We start from the raw sequence: 14,610 nt of genomic DNA, 5'->3' as shown, positions 1-14,610 counted from the left end.
TTAAACCCCCGCGGGCCAACATGCACGTTTTGGGACATGCAAGGAAACTGGAAGGGAGAACATATCGACTGCACACAGCTAGCACCAGAGGTCAAGATTGAATCTGGCTTACTGAAACATGAGTTACCAGTCCTGTGTAACCCTAAATGTGGGATGAATGTAATCCAGAACTACACATGCCCTAGGATGTTGACGTAACATTATCCAGGGATATACTGACCTGTTCCTTTTGGTGTATATAAATCAGGGTGATGGAGCCCAGGGCCATTTGCTGCAATATCACCCAGCCCGGGTCATGCTGCAATTGTTGATTTAACACAATCGAGAATATGTAGGCCCCTAACAAACTGTGCGATGAAATCGGAAAACATGTACAAATCCATTGTATTAAGGAACTAAAAGAGAAAATGTTCATACACGCAGCAGGTTAGGCAGCATCTGCGGAGCGAGAAGCAGACTTAATGTTTCAGATTGAAAATCCTTCATCAGTTTTCTGATTGTTCACAGTGATAAAGATTTTGTTACCCCAAGGTGAGTGTTGAATGAGTCAGATTGGAACACGGTAACAGAGCGTTTAAGATGGCGATTACGGTGATTTAATACGGACTGTCTGGTGTTCGTAAGTGATAGGAATAGAATTAGGCCATTTGGTCCATCAAGTCTCCTCCACCATTCAGTCATGGCTGATCTAACTCACCCTCCTAACCCCATCATCATCATCGGCGCTCACTTGAAGCGAGTATGACTGTCCTCTCCATAGGAGGACGCCTGTGCGTGACTTTGTTTAACGTGGGGAGACTGGTGCACGGGCAGCCACCACACAGTCCTTGACAGATCTGGGTCAGGATCCAGTGGCGTGGAATCCAAGACGACCGGGGACCCTTTTCTGATTCAGCCTTCATCAACCTTCCCAGCCTAACCCCATTCTCCTGCCTTTTCCCCATAACCTCTGACACCTGTACTAATCAAGAATCTATCGCTGCAGTGTTGACAGCTATCATAACCTGCATCATATCATAACTATCAAGCTATCATAACTGTGACGCGAGGGGCAACAAGGTTGGTGGTGAAAGTCACAGAGGGATTAGCTTGTCATTTTGACCAGGGGTGATTCAATACATTATGCGGAGTTGAGATTCGCTGCATTTATGAAGTAATGTGTGCAGTCAGAGGTTGCATTGTTTTTTCTTTTGAGGTAGTTTTGGCAACTCGACATTCCGGAATTGTATACGATGTACTTCTTGTTCAAGGGAGAACAAATTAATTACAACATTCTCTAAAGCCCTCAGTATTTTCAAGGACTTGCTGTAAGTACACAACTGTTTGGTGAGGCAAGCTACCACTGAAGCACTGCATTCGGCGATGTTCAAAACACACTCCCTTGATAGGGTGCTGATGAAAACTTGTGCTGCGTGTGCTTTGTGCTTTTCTTGTTCTTTTTATTATCAAGATCCCCAAAGTTTGAACTTATTTTAATTTCTATGAGTTAACCTTTGCACACAGCAAGAAAACTGAACGCTCCATGGCCGTTTGCTGAGTGCACTGACTTTTGTTGTCTGGTTCTCAGTTGCGGAGGGGGATTTTGGTGTTAGGGAATTAGTTCCCCTAAGTTGGATGGACAATGGGACAGGTGGAAAGTATCCTGCTCCTGATCACAATCCAGTAATGTATAGGAAGGAGCTGCAGGTTACACCGAAGATAGACACAAAATGCCGGAGTAACTCAGCGGGACAGGCAGCATCTCTGGAGAGAAGGAATGGGTGAAGTTTCAGGTCGAGCTCAGTCTGAAGAAGGGTCTCGACCCGAAACGTCACCCATTCCTTCTCTCCAGAGATGCTGCCTGTTCCGCTGAGTTACTCCAGCATTTTGTCCCTATCCAGTAAATCCTGTGTATCTTCTCGTTCCACAAGTCCTGCTTGGGTAGATTCCACATGTCCCACCCTGTGTGAGGGAGCCTCGCAGGTTCACCAGCCACCATCCAAAATGGTTCCCTGAGCTCCTGTACTTCAGGAACAAACAGAAGGAGGACTTAATCTGATGTTACGTGGCAGCATCATGAAAGCAATAGAATTTCTTTGGAAGAAGGAATGTCAGTGCAGTTCTAAAATGCTGATCTCTATCCTTGTCTCTTGAATAAAGAATGTGGCTGCTATTCTCTGTGTTGATGCATCCTATTTTATCACCTGGTTTCCATGTATGTCTGTTTCACACGGAGAAAGGTGGGCTAGCATTGACTGCATAACATGGTTTCGAAGAGGTCCTTTCAGTCACTTCAGGAACATTAAAAACATTTCTTATTTCACTCTTGTGTTACAGATAAACTCGCCTATGAATTCAGTCAGCAGCACAGGGGATGTGAAGCCACCTTTAGGAATCAATGGCATGCTTAAAATGCCATCCCATTCTTCAAATTGTCCGATTTCGCTCACCAAACACATCTGTGCCATTTGTGGGGACAGGTCTTCAGGTGCGTGCGTGTTCATGGTCTCTCTAGTGTTCTTTGCCTGCACTAACACACTGGTAGTTCATTCATGAACAATTGGCAGATGTGCTTGCCCTCGTCTTGAACTTTCCTTCACTCCTTTAAAGGGCTCCACCTTAAAGGTCTTAAGTATCTCTTGTCCCGTTATCCTGTTGCAGCCTATCCTAACCTCATGATTTTGGAGATTGCAGCTTTACCTATTTATGCTATGCACTCCAGGGCTCTTGGTGTTGGAAAGGTTATGCTGACACCTGAATTACAGTGATGCACAGTGTACAGGCTGTGAAATGCTTTGGCCCAGCTTGCTTCGGTCGATGGTGAGCTGCCCCATTGAACATAGAACAGGGCAACACAGAATGGACTGTCCAGCCCATAATGTTAGTGCCGAAACATGATGGCAAGTTAATCTGATCTCATCAGCCTGTACATGATCCATATCCCTCTATTTCTCGTACTTCCATGTGCCTAGCTAAAGGCATCTTAAAAACCACTACCGTGAGTGCCTCCACCACCACCCCTGGCAATGCGCTCCAGATACCCACTACTCTTGCTGTAAAAAACGTGAACTTGCTTCTTAGAAGTATAATGGTTTTATAGATTTTTTAAAATAATAATCAAAACTAACAACACGACAAAACGTTTAAACCAATTGTTTTTTAATATTTTTAATAATTAATACATATCAATTAACTTGATTCTGAAATTCCAAAAATGAATGGAGAAAGTACAAAAAAAGGACCAAATGTCAGCACTCTGCCACTGAATTCTACAAGGACTCCATTGCTGGACTGCAGCCAGCATGACATTGAGGAAGACTTGAGGAGTCTTGAGCAGTTCACTATTTGTTTGTTCACATGAGTAGCCCAGGAGGGATTTAGATTGTCAAGTGTACCTTGTGCTCAAATGCTGGATTTAAACACCCAGTGTAAAACTCAAGGCTGGAAACGCTTGTTCATAGTGCTACCTTGCAAGGGAAGTACTTTTCATGGCATCAAGGAAGGCCTCTGCTTGGTAAATCTTAATTTATTTCAGACTGAAGAAGGGTCTCGACCCGAAACGTCACCCATTCCTTCTCTCCTGAGATGCTGCCTGACCCGCTGAGTTACTCCAGCACGTTGTGAGACCTTCGATTTGGACCAGCATCTGCAGTTATTTTCCTACACAATTTATTTGAGCGTGTAAAAGAAGGCATAGAATTCCCCACATAATAATATAACAACAAAGTGCAGAAAGAGGCCGGTGGGCTTCTTGAACCTTCGTTATCTTTGAAAGTGCTAACCAATTAGTCCTTGTCTTGGATGGGACTGCAGATGCTGGTTTAAACTGAAGATAGACACAAAAAGCTGGAGTAACTCAGCGGGTCAGACAGCATCTCTTGAGAAAAGGAATAGGTGACGTTTCGGGTCGAGACCCTTCTTCAGACTGAGCGTCAGGGGCAAGGGAAACAAGATATATAGACTGTTGTTTTCACCTAGCCCACAGTTAATAATGGTCTGTTTCCTTGATCATCGCTACTTTTTTGCATATCTTTCGTTCATTTGTTCTATATCTCTATCACCATCTATACCTCTCGTTTCCATTTCCCCTGACTCTAAGTCTGAACAAAGGTCTAGACCCGAAATGTCACCTATTCCTTTTCTCCAGAGATGCTGTCTGACCCGCTGAGTTACTCCAGCTTTTTGTGTTTACCTTCGAGTCCTACTTGTCTGATGTTTTCTCTTAAACCTGCAAGTATTTCCGTTCAAGTATTTATCCAATTTCTGGTGTGCAAGAGCATAATCAGCATGGTGTGGGATTTCTTATTCTTGGTTAAAAGGTGAGCAGAGTACAAGTACATCCAAAGTTATTTCATATTAAAGGCTCTCTCTCTCCAAGATGAGTTGTTGATGCTTTATTTATGTTACGGAAGGAACTGCAGATGCTGGTTTAGACCGAAGATAGATACAAAAAGCTGACCCGCTGAGTTACTCCATCTTTTTGTGCCTATCTTCTGTAGTTATGTTCCATGGTTTCGCACTCAGTTTTAACAATGTTCCCTTTTATTGTTTCAGGCAAACATTACGGCGTTTACAGTTGTGAAGGTTGCAAAGGATTCTTCAAACGCACAGTGCGCAAAGACCTTACCTACAATTGCCGTGACACCAAGGACTGTATAATTGACAAGCGTCAGCGTAACCGGTGCCAGTACTGCCGCTACCAGAAGTGTCTAGCCATGGGGATGAAGCGGGAAGGTATGGGCGCAGACTTCAGAGGTGTGTCTAGTTAGGCTAAGGGACGTGTGCAGGGCTCACTCTGCGGAGGCTCTTGGTGACGTGCAGCTTTATTGCAGAATAATCAACACTGAAACCACCTATGCAGCTCCAAGGTGCCACCTGGTGTGTAGTTTTGTTCTTTCACCACCCCCCCCCCTTTCCTCTCCTGAGTGCCCACTACCAGACCCTCACTCTGGCCTGTCCTGGGGATGTGATTTAAAGAATGGAAACAAAACCACTGCTGTCTTGATGTCAGTAAAAGGTCTGCAATCAAATCGGAACACGGGTGGGATGTTGATATTAAAATTTAGCTCAATCTTATCTGCCCAAGTTTCAGCAGAAATCACTAGAGGGTGATTAGCGGCCAGAACTCCGGCCAGTTTCCCCCTCTCTGACCTGGGGGTCGAAGCCGGTGATTAAGAGCAGAAATTCTGGTTGATATTTCCATTCATTGTCCGACAAAGACCATTGCTAACATTGCCTTGACAGAGATCGGCTGGATCTTCATTCGTCACGACTGACACCTTTCTGTGTGATGTAGGGCTTGCTCTCTACACGTGCACAGTTAGTTATTGACTTGCTTTCTTTGTTCTCTTAAATTAATGTTTTCCTGCTTTTGAAAAAGGGCCCCAGCACGACTTTGATGAATCAATCTCAGGATTTGTTCTCATTCTCTCGTTCACTTCTCTCGTTCACTCCAGTTCTTTACCAAGGGTCGGCCTTGACTTCCAGCTCCAGAATGGGGGTCGCCTCCTCAGGCAGTGTTCACACAGTGTAACGGAAAATGACTCCAAAATGTTGTTGGGCAAACTCGGCCTTTAATCAAGGCAGAGATGATTATGAATTCTGTGACACGAGTCTAATACTGTGCAAAATCTGTCACTGGGATCTGGGCTGAGAAGGGAGGTATCACTGGCACTCTGTTGGTGCCCCTGGTGTGGTTTACTGACAGTGAATACATTCGGTAATCCAGCTGCTGGTTCCAATGCTGATGCACAGACCGGCTCCGGTACCAAGTTATGGAGATGTCTCTACCAAAGGTGAATATTGAGACTCTGTAATCATAATCTATTCTAGCTTTCTTTCAGTGGGTCGCTTTCACAGCATGCGCCTTGAAGGGCTGATTTAAGTGATTGTTTACCCCTCGATGTTCATTAACATGCTGGCGGCAGAGATTTGCAGGTCTCACATTGTCTGCTGATCCATTCCAGAGGCACACAAATTTCATCTTCTATACTTGTCTCCCACTACTGGGTGTGTGAAACATGGCAAGTGGTTGTAAGGGGAAAGCTTTCAGTGACAACATGACCTTACTAGTGTCCATAACCTGGCAGTGTCCTAGCGATGAACCTTGTAATGTTAGGTCACTAAAAGGTTGTTTCACTAATCAGGTATGTGATTGAATTTTAAAACATGAGAGGAGGCCATTTGGCCCACCACGCCAATGCTGGTTCTTTGAAGAGCTTACCATTGGCTTTTTGCTCAAGGCTCTGGAATTTTTAAGCATTTATTCAATTCTCTTTTGACAATTGCTATTCAATCTTCCATTACCATTCCAGCCAGTGGATTTTAGTTCATGAAAATAGATAACAGTAAAAAAAAAAATTTGCAAACGCAATTCTGCATCTTTTGCCAAATCCATTAAGTTTGTACAATCCAGTTATTAATCCTTCCTTCTGGTGAAACAGTTTAGAGACCTGTAGGTTGTGACAAAAAGAAGACTCTTGTGCGTGTTGTGACTATGTTAATGATTTAATGGAGCTGTTGAGATTAGTCCTGTCTGTTAAGATTTTCTCTCATTTCCCTTTCCCCTGACTCTCAGTCACCTGTTCCTGTTCTCCAGAAATGCTACCTGACCCGCTGAGTTACTCCAGCTTTTTATGTCTATCTTCGGTTTAAACCAGCATGTGTAGTTCCTTCCTACATATTACGATTTTCTTCTTGTTCTTGCAGATTAGTTCTCTTTGAATACATATACATATGCAGATGTTCTGTGAAGGTTCCCCTTGGACCAGATTCTATCATCCCATCAGGTGGTCCATTCAGATCTTAACAGTAACAGTTGAATATGTAGCTTCCCACCCTGCCCCTATATCTGTTATTTTAAATTCCATAATGCTGGATTGATTCATTTTCTAGACACAGCATTTTCTCCATATTTTCTCGAGAGCTGTTGTGATTTTGAGTATTTTTAATTTGTCTCCACTAACCTGTGCTCAGAGGGAAAAAAAGTCTCCTGATCGCCAATAGGGCGGCACGGTGGTGCAGCGGTAGAGTTGCTACCTTACAGCGCCAGAGACCTGGGTTTGATTCTGACTATAGGGGCTGTTTGTACCAAGTTTATATGTTCTCCTCGTGACTTGCGTGGGTTTTCTCTGAGATCTTCGGTTTCCTCCCATACTCCAAAGCCGTACAGGTCTGTAGATTAATTGGCTTGGTATAATTGTAGCTTGCATCTGGTGTGTAGGATAGAGTTCATGTGCGGGGATCGTTGGTCGGTATGGGCTGAAGGGCCTGTATCCAAGTTGTATCTCAAAAGTAAACTAAAAATCTCATCCTGGAGCCAGTGATCCTCATCCACACTTCTCTTCCTCGTCCTCTGTGCCCTGTCCATTGGTTTGACATCCGAGAGCGTGTTGCTCAGAACTAAGGCGGTACTGGTTGTTTGTAAAGATTTACGAAGACCGCCCTTTAGCACGACCTCGCAGTCTTGCACTCTACTCCAATAGTATGGCATTGGGTGTTATTTTGATGCAATAGCTTTTGAAGATGTTACGGCTTCCATGGTTAGACAGCCTGCGAATATTAATCGTATCACTTTATGATCACGTCACAGCTTGCAGTGGAAGTTTGTGTTGAAAGTGGTGCAGTGATGGGGGGGTATTGTGAACGTTATCACAGTATCAGATGGGGCTGATAGAGAAACACCAAATAGCGCAGAGGGAAAAACAGGGAGAGAATGTGACTTGGACAGATTGATGTTGCGACTGTATGCAACCGATGCAAATGCTTTGAATTTTTAAATTGAGATTAATTAGCTGAATGGATTAACGAATAGAGGAAATACAGCTATTACTAATCAAATTGTGACATGCCTCAGGAAGTCGGTCAGTTTCATTAGAACAATTTGTATATGTTGTTTAATGAAAGTCAGTACTCGCTGGCCTGGGGCCAAGGATTTGAAATGTGCTGCACAGCTGGTGTGGTTGGGATTGGTGGGGACCAGGCAGTGGAGCCACTGTGAGGCTGGTTCGGGATGTCCGGGTGTGAACGTGGGCCATGGTGCCTTTTGTAAAGCGGCTGGTCGCACGGCTTTTGGGACGGTGTCGCTGGGTATTGACGAAGCTGCAGTGCAGGCGTTTGCTCCTGCCAGTTGCTGGCAGCCTGGTGAGTGAGAGAGAGAGAGAGAGAGAGAGAGACCGTCTGATGCCTGCGCCAGGAGCAGCTTTCTGCACCAGACTGCCTTGTGCCAGCCAGCACGTACCAGCAATCAACACAGGAAACTGGGGCAGCAGCACAGGGGAGCAGTGGGAACCGTGGAGGAATCCCCGACAGAGGGTCCAGATGTTTTGCTGCAGAGGGAGGCTCTTGGCAGAAAGCCCTCAGATAGAAATAGGGATAGTGAGTGGCCTGTAACATAGGAGTGCTTTACGTGTGGAGTCTGACATGTCATAAGTTCTAGCAGCAGAATTAGGCCATTTGGCCCATCAAGTCTACTCTGCCATTCAATCATGGCTGATCTATCTTTCCCTCTCAACTAGAAGTTGGGAGGCCATGTTACATTTGTAGAAGACAATAGTTGGTGAGGCCACATTTAGAGTAAAGTGTTCAGTTTTGGTCACCTTGTTGTCGCAAAGATGTTGTCAAGCTTGAAAGAGTTCAGAGAAGATTTACTGGGATGTTGTCAAGACTCGAGGGACTGAGCTACAGGGAAGAGATTGAGCAGGCTAGGACTTTATTCCTTGGAGGGCAGGACGATGAGGTATAATCTTATGGAGGTATGCAAGATTGTGAGAGAAATAGATTTGGTAAACACACAGTCTTTTGCCCAGAGTAAGGGAATCGAGAACCAGAGGACATCGGTTTAAGGTGAGAGGGGAAAGATTTTGCAGGAACTGGATGTTTTACATTGGTGGAGAGGCAGCGGACTGACAGCTGTAGAGAGACATGTTGGGGGAGATTGAAAGCTGGCAGCAAAGGAGTGGGGTGAGCTATTCATGAGATAATAGTACAGTTGAATATTATTTGGTGAAATTTTACAAGCATGTAAAATTTGGTACCCTCGAGTTTGATTATTCCGAGGTTCTCTTGTGATTCATCCAAAACTCATCTTCCCTAATCCATACAGAGTTCCATTCACCCACCACACCAATGTCAGAGTAATAAAGTACAGAAATTAGTTGTTTGGCTTGTCCACATTTTGTCCTTGTCCTGCTTCAATTTAATATTAAATTCTCTCGTTTGCAAATCTCTTCACGACGTCACCTCTCAAGAAATCTCCCGCAGCCCTGTAATCCCCTACAATCTTTGTGCTCCTTTAATTCTGGGCTCTTGCCCCGAACCATGTTTTAATTGCTTCCTTAATGGTGGTCGTGACTTCAGCTGTGTTGGAGAAAAGCTAAAATTCCTTAACTATATTCCCTGTCCTTCAAAGCTGCACCACAATTCACCTTTGATTAAACCTTTTAGTCTCGTTATCTGGTGAGGTGTCAGGTTTTTGTCTGGTAACCTGCCTTCGAAATGTCTTGGGGTCTTTTATTACACACGCATTTCTTTAACTGCAAATATGATAAAAGTCTTTACTTAGAGCAAACGGGAAGCTGGAACGGCTGTTCCCTGTTGAGAGCTTGCAATCACAGCAGCTCCACTCTGTGCTGAGTGATGGGGCGATAACTAAGTGAGAGAGGAATTGATGAGGTGATCATCAAATTGCCAGGGGATGTTTCAGATTGCAGCCTGCCAACAGAGAGCGACAGATTGGATCAGGATGAGAGAGAGGGTGGCTGCGTTAGTGTGGGCGTGTTAGGAGACTCCTGTTTAGTTCTATCCTATTTATAGCCAGAGATCCATTTAGATAGAGGAACTTGTTCACTTCCTTGTGACAACCCTTTTCCCACACCTGTCTGGCAGTGTTTGGTTCATGCTAATTCCGGTTTTGCTGAATTCATTGCACACACCACCGTTTAAATTGAGAATCAACGTTGAATTCTCCTTTTTAAGTGGGCCCCATACATCATTCACCAAATACCATTGACTCACTCGAAGTTAAGTTTAATACAAAAGGTAGACCCAAAATGCTGGAGTAACTCAGCGGGTCAGAAAGCATCGTTGGAGAAAAGGAATAGGTGACGTTGCGGGTCGAGACCCTTCTTCAGACTGAGAGTCAGGGGAAAGGGAAACGAGAGACCTATACGGTGATATGGAGAAATATACAGTTGATCTGGGACTTCACGCACATAGAGTCTTAAAGCACAGATGAAAGCCTTTCACCCTACAGTACCTGCACTGACAGTTAATAAGGGCTATTCAATTGAAACCAACCCTTTGCTCTTTTCCCCAAAATATTTACGTTTCAAATGTCTATTGTGTTCCCTCTTGGGAGTTTTCATTTTAATTTTCAAATTTTCATCCTTGTATTCAAATCGAAAAAAGTCTTTGTTTATTTTTCTGCAAACACCTTTGCCTCTCTGCCACACACTATTTCTACGTGGACTCTGACTGTTGTTGCCTGTTCCTGACTCTTGTTGTTCTTCCATTGGTGCCATCAGCTGCCTGTGTCGCAAGCTCTGAATTTTCCTCCCTTAATCTCCTCTTCATTTCCCTTTCTTGAGATGTTGCTGTATGCGCAAGTTCTCCTGCAGGAAGATCTTCACAGTCTTTGGTTGCTGTCTGAATCCTCACCTAAATGCATCAACGTATGTTCAACACAAGTAGGATTTGAGTTTATTTTATTCCAGTCATGGTTTTCATGACTTTTATTGCAAACCTATGGAGCACATTTAAAAAAGGAACACCATTTATTATACAAAGTAACTCAGCGGGTCAGGCAGCATCTATGGAGAAAATGGATAGGTGACGTTTCAGGTCGGACCTTTCAGACTGATTTAAGTGGGGTGGAGGAACTGGAAGCAAAATAAAAACCGGACAAATTGTGGTTACTCCAACACTTTGTGTCTATCTTTGGAATAAACCAGCGTCTGCAGTTCCTTTTTATTACATATTGCCATTGATGCTGCAACTGGTGTGTGTACAGGTCTGAAGCAGACAAACACTGATGATGGCCTATCCCTAAATAACAATGAGGACTTGTAATGCTGGATGTTTGTAATGCGGACTCTGGTAATAAGTAACATTGGGTGCAATAATGGAAGTTACAGATTGAAAACAGTATACGACTGAGGTCTAACCTTGGTTCTGTAAGTGGGTGGTGTTCTGCCAATGAATTGGGTAGAGAGTTTAATTTGGTTTATTGTCATGTGTACTGAGGTGCAGTGAAAAGCTTTTGTTGTGCTGTCCAGTCAACGGAAAGACAATACATGATTACAATCGAGCCATGTACAGTGCAGAGAGATGTGATAAGGAAATGACGTTTAGTGCAAAGTAAAGCCAGCAAAGTCTGAACAAGGATAGTCCGAGGGTCACCAATGAGGTAGATAGTAGTTCAGCACTGCTCTCTGGTTGTGGTAGGATGATTCAGTTGCCTGATAACAGCTGGGAAGAAACTGTCCCTGAATCTGGGGGGGTGCGTTTTTACACTTCTATACTCTTTGCCTGAGGTGCACCTTTCCACATTAATGTACTTCATGTGCTGTTTGGTGTGTAAACTGTCAGAGATAGTTTTGGAACTGAATGGTGAACAATAGTTTCTGTACATCACATCTAGCATGGTAGTGATTTAAGTGTGGCCCTTGCTGTGGTGTGGCCCTTGTATCCACAGCTGCTGCTTATAAATCTACTTGGAATTTGTGTTTGGAATCTCAGTTGTGCATAAAATTCCAGACTGCCTCCTTGATTCAACTGTGTATCTTGCTGCACAGAAGAAGGCATGCGATCCATTGTGTGCAGGATCTTGGAAGGGTAATTAGCTCCTTGTCCTTGCTCTTTTGCTCTAGTCCTTCACAATGTTCATTAAAAGTATTTTTCCAGTTCCATTTTGAAAACCCCCCATTGAATCATCTTCCCTGCCCTTTTAAGCAACGCATTCCAAATCATAGCTCCAATTCCCTCCAAACAACTCTTCATCGCTCCTTGACCGCCTTCCTCAATTTTGATCATTCTTTTTCCTTTGGTTGCAATTCCTCCTGTCAGTGGAAGCAGCACAGTCATAGAGTGATACAGCGTGAAAACAGGCCCTTCAGCCCAACTTGCCCACACCGACCAACATGTCCACTCGTCCCACCTGCCTGCGTTTGGTCATTATCCTTCTAAACCTATCCTATCCATGTACTTGCCTAAATGTTTCTTAAACCAGTAACTTATTTATTCTTTCTACCATGTAATCATGTTGACTACTGTTAAATTTCTCCATAACGTTATCTGCTGTCAAGTGAAGTAGTCCTGACGTCTCCAGTTTTTGCACATGTTTGAAATGATCCCAAGTTATATTAAAGCAAATCGTCTGTGCAGTTTCCAAACACTTGACAACTTCCCCAAAGTGTGGGAGTTGGAATCAGATAATACACTCTAGCAGAGGCCCGACCAGAAGTATTTTTGCATTTGCAACTTGTCCCAGTACAGAGGACAAGGATCTGAGCTGTTCTCAACAAACATTGTCAACTTCTGAATTGTGTGAATGATCGTGTTCTGTGTTTTCTTTTTTGTTGCATCTTTTAAGATTCAGTTGTTAACTGGGGGAAAGTGCATTGTAACATTACATTTCCTGTCAACAGAATCCTTGCAAAGCACCTTCAGGATTAGATGAGGGTCAGGTCTGGCTGATTTCAGCCTTCCACAGGGGTAACGGGAGGCGTACCACATTTTTGGTTCTGTGATTTGCCGGCCAGGTCAACAAATGCCTACCGTCTGCAAGTGCCTTTGAGACGATTGTAGGGAGCTGCCGCATTGAAGTGTTGCAGCCTCTCTGGTGAAGGTACTCCCGCGGAGATGTTGAGTGGATGTACGAAGGTCCGACGATATCTTTCCAACTTGTAATCTTGTCCCTCTTGGAGGGGAACCTCCGAGTGGTGAGATTCCCACGTGGCAGCTTGGCCAGATGCTGCCTAGTCTTTCTCCTCACTCCTTTAAAAGTCCTTGGTCCCTGTTTGGTGTAACTTTGTCTGACGGAGTCGAGGGGTAGGTCTGATTCACTTCCCTGTTCACTATCCGCTAACCCCTGTTTATAGACATGGGTTGAGGATAAAATTGGACTGTGTTGCTCCGGCTCGATTTAGCAAGTTGAACATGCTCGCTGAAGGCTGCCCGGCAGATATGGAATCCGCAGATAGACACAAGGTGCTGGAGTAACTAAAGCGGGTCAGGCAGCATCTCTGGAGAAAAGGGATGGGTGACGTTTCAGGTCGGGACCCTTCTTCAGGCTGAAAAATAAAGGGGAGGGAACTGGAGGTAAGAAAAGGCGAGAACAAAGCAGGACCGGCAACAGATGACCAAGATAGTGGAGCCCACAATGGCCTATTGTTGGCTGGGGAAGAGCTGATAATGAGGGGATACAAGGATGCGAACAGTGGAACAAGTAGGACTACAAGGCTGAGAGAGAGGGGGAGAGAATGCAGGGGTTACTTGAAATTTGAGAAATCAACGTTCATGCTATTGGGTCGTAAGCTGCCCAAGCAAAATATGAGGTGTTGTTCTTGCAATTTGTGTGTGGCCTCACTCTGACAGTGGAGGAGGCCCGTATATGTCCTGGCAAATATAGAATCCTCAGCTCGGCATAAGGCAGTTCCTGCATGGAGAGAATAAGACAAAATAAAAGCAAAATTGCTTTGAAAGCAGCACAGCGGCAGTTTGGGGAATGGGACAAGTCGCTGAGGAAGGTGTTTCTGAAATGTCGCTACTCCATGCCAGATGTTTTTTGCAGTCAGGAGGAGTTCTGCTGAGTGATGTTGAGTTGGGGCCCTCAACAGTTATCCCCCTTCTTGCCTGCAGCTGTACAAGAGGAGAGACAGCGGGGTAAGGACAGGAATGAGAATGAGGTGGAGTCAACGAGCAGTGCCAATGAGGACATGCCAGTGGAGAAGATAGTGGAGGCCGAGCTGGCTGTTGAGCCCAAGACTGAGACTTACATCGACTCCAACCTCGGAATGAGCAGCAGCTCAGTGAGTACACACACACACACACACACACACACACACACACACAGCACAGCTACGAATGATGGTACCTGGAGGCACGGTGGCGCAGCGGTGGTGTTGCTGCCTCACAGCGCCAGAGACCCCGCCCGGTTCGATCCTGACTACGGGTACTGTCTGTACGGAGTTTGTACGTTCTCCCCGTGACCGCGTGAACGCTCCTCCCACACGCCAAAGACGTCCAGGTTTGTAGGTTAATTGGCTTCGGTAAAATTTGTATATTGTCCCTAGTATGTAGGATAGTGCTAGTGTAATGGGGATTGCTGGTCGGCGTGGAATCGGTGGGCCGAAGGCTCTGTTTCTGTGCTGTATCTCTCTTACCTCTAAAATGTAATCACAGTGCACCCCGATAAATCCTGCTTCCTGCAGTCACAGACTAAAAAACAAAATTGTGGCTGAATGAAAATTTAATGCATTTCAAAAACAGTCCACATGATGCTTGGATTCAGTGGTCTCCTCCAGTGCTGTCACATCCCTATGATAGAATAAGTTCCTGGATCTACACACGACAACAATCCCACTGTAAGCATGCAAATCTAATAAATTCCAGTCCCCACACAAAATGGAAATA

At 44.7% G+C, this 14,610-nt stretch overlaps 1 protein-coding gene across 5 annotated transcripts in view; it reads left to right on the top strand.

Moving 5' to 3' along the window:
• LOC144608210 (retinoic acid receptor RXR-alpha-A) overlaps positions 1-14,610 on the top strand; it is a 129,538-nt gene that overhangs the window by 101,192 nt on the left and 13,736 nt on the right. For 4 of the 5 annotated variants that reach the window (XM_078425766.1, XM_078425764.1, XM_078425765.1 and 1 more), the window contains 3 exons: positions 2,317-2,467; positions 4,534-4,734; positions 13,837-14,006. In XM_078425766.1, the coding sequence (XP_078281892.1) occupies positions 2,317-2,467; positions 4,534-4,734; positions 13,837-14,006 (522 nt within the window). The remainder of the gene's footprint in view (positions 1-2,316; positions 2,468-4,533; positions 4,735-13,836; positions 14,007-14,610) is intronic. The other variant, XM_078425768.1, reaches the window with a different exon arrangement.

The sequence above is a fragment of the Rhinoraja longicauda genome, chromosome 31, assembly GCF_053455715.1.
Source record: "Rhinoraja longicauda isolate Sanriku21f chromosome 31, sRhiLon1.1, whole genome shotgun sequence".
Lineage (NCBI taxonomy): Eukaryota > Metazoa > Chordata > Chondrichthyes > Rajiformes > Arhynchobatidae > Rhinoraja > Rhinoraja longicauda.
Note: the sequence above shows the minus strand (reverse complement) of the source record. Positions and strands in the feature narration are given on the sequence as shown.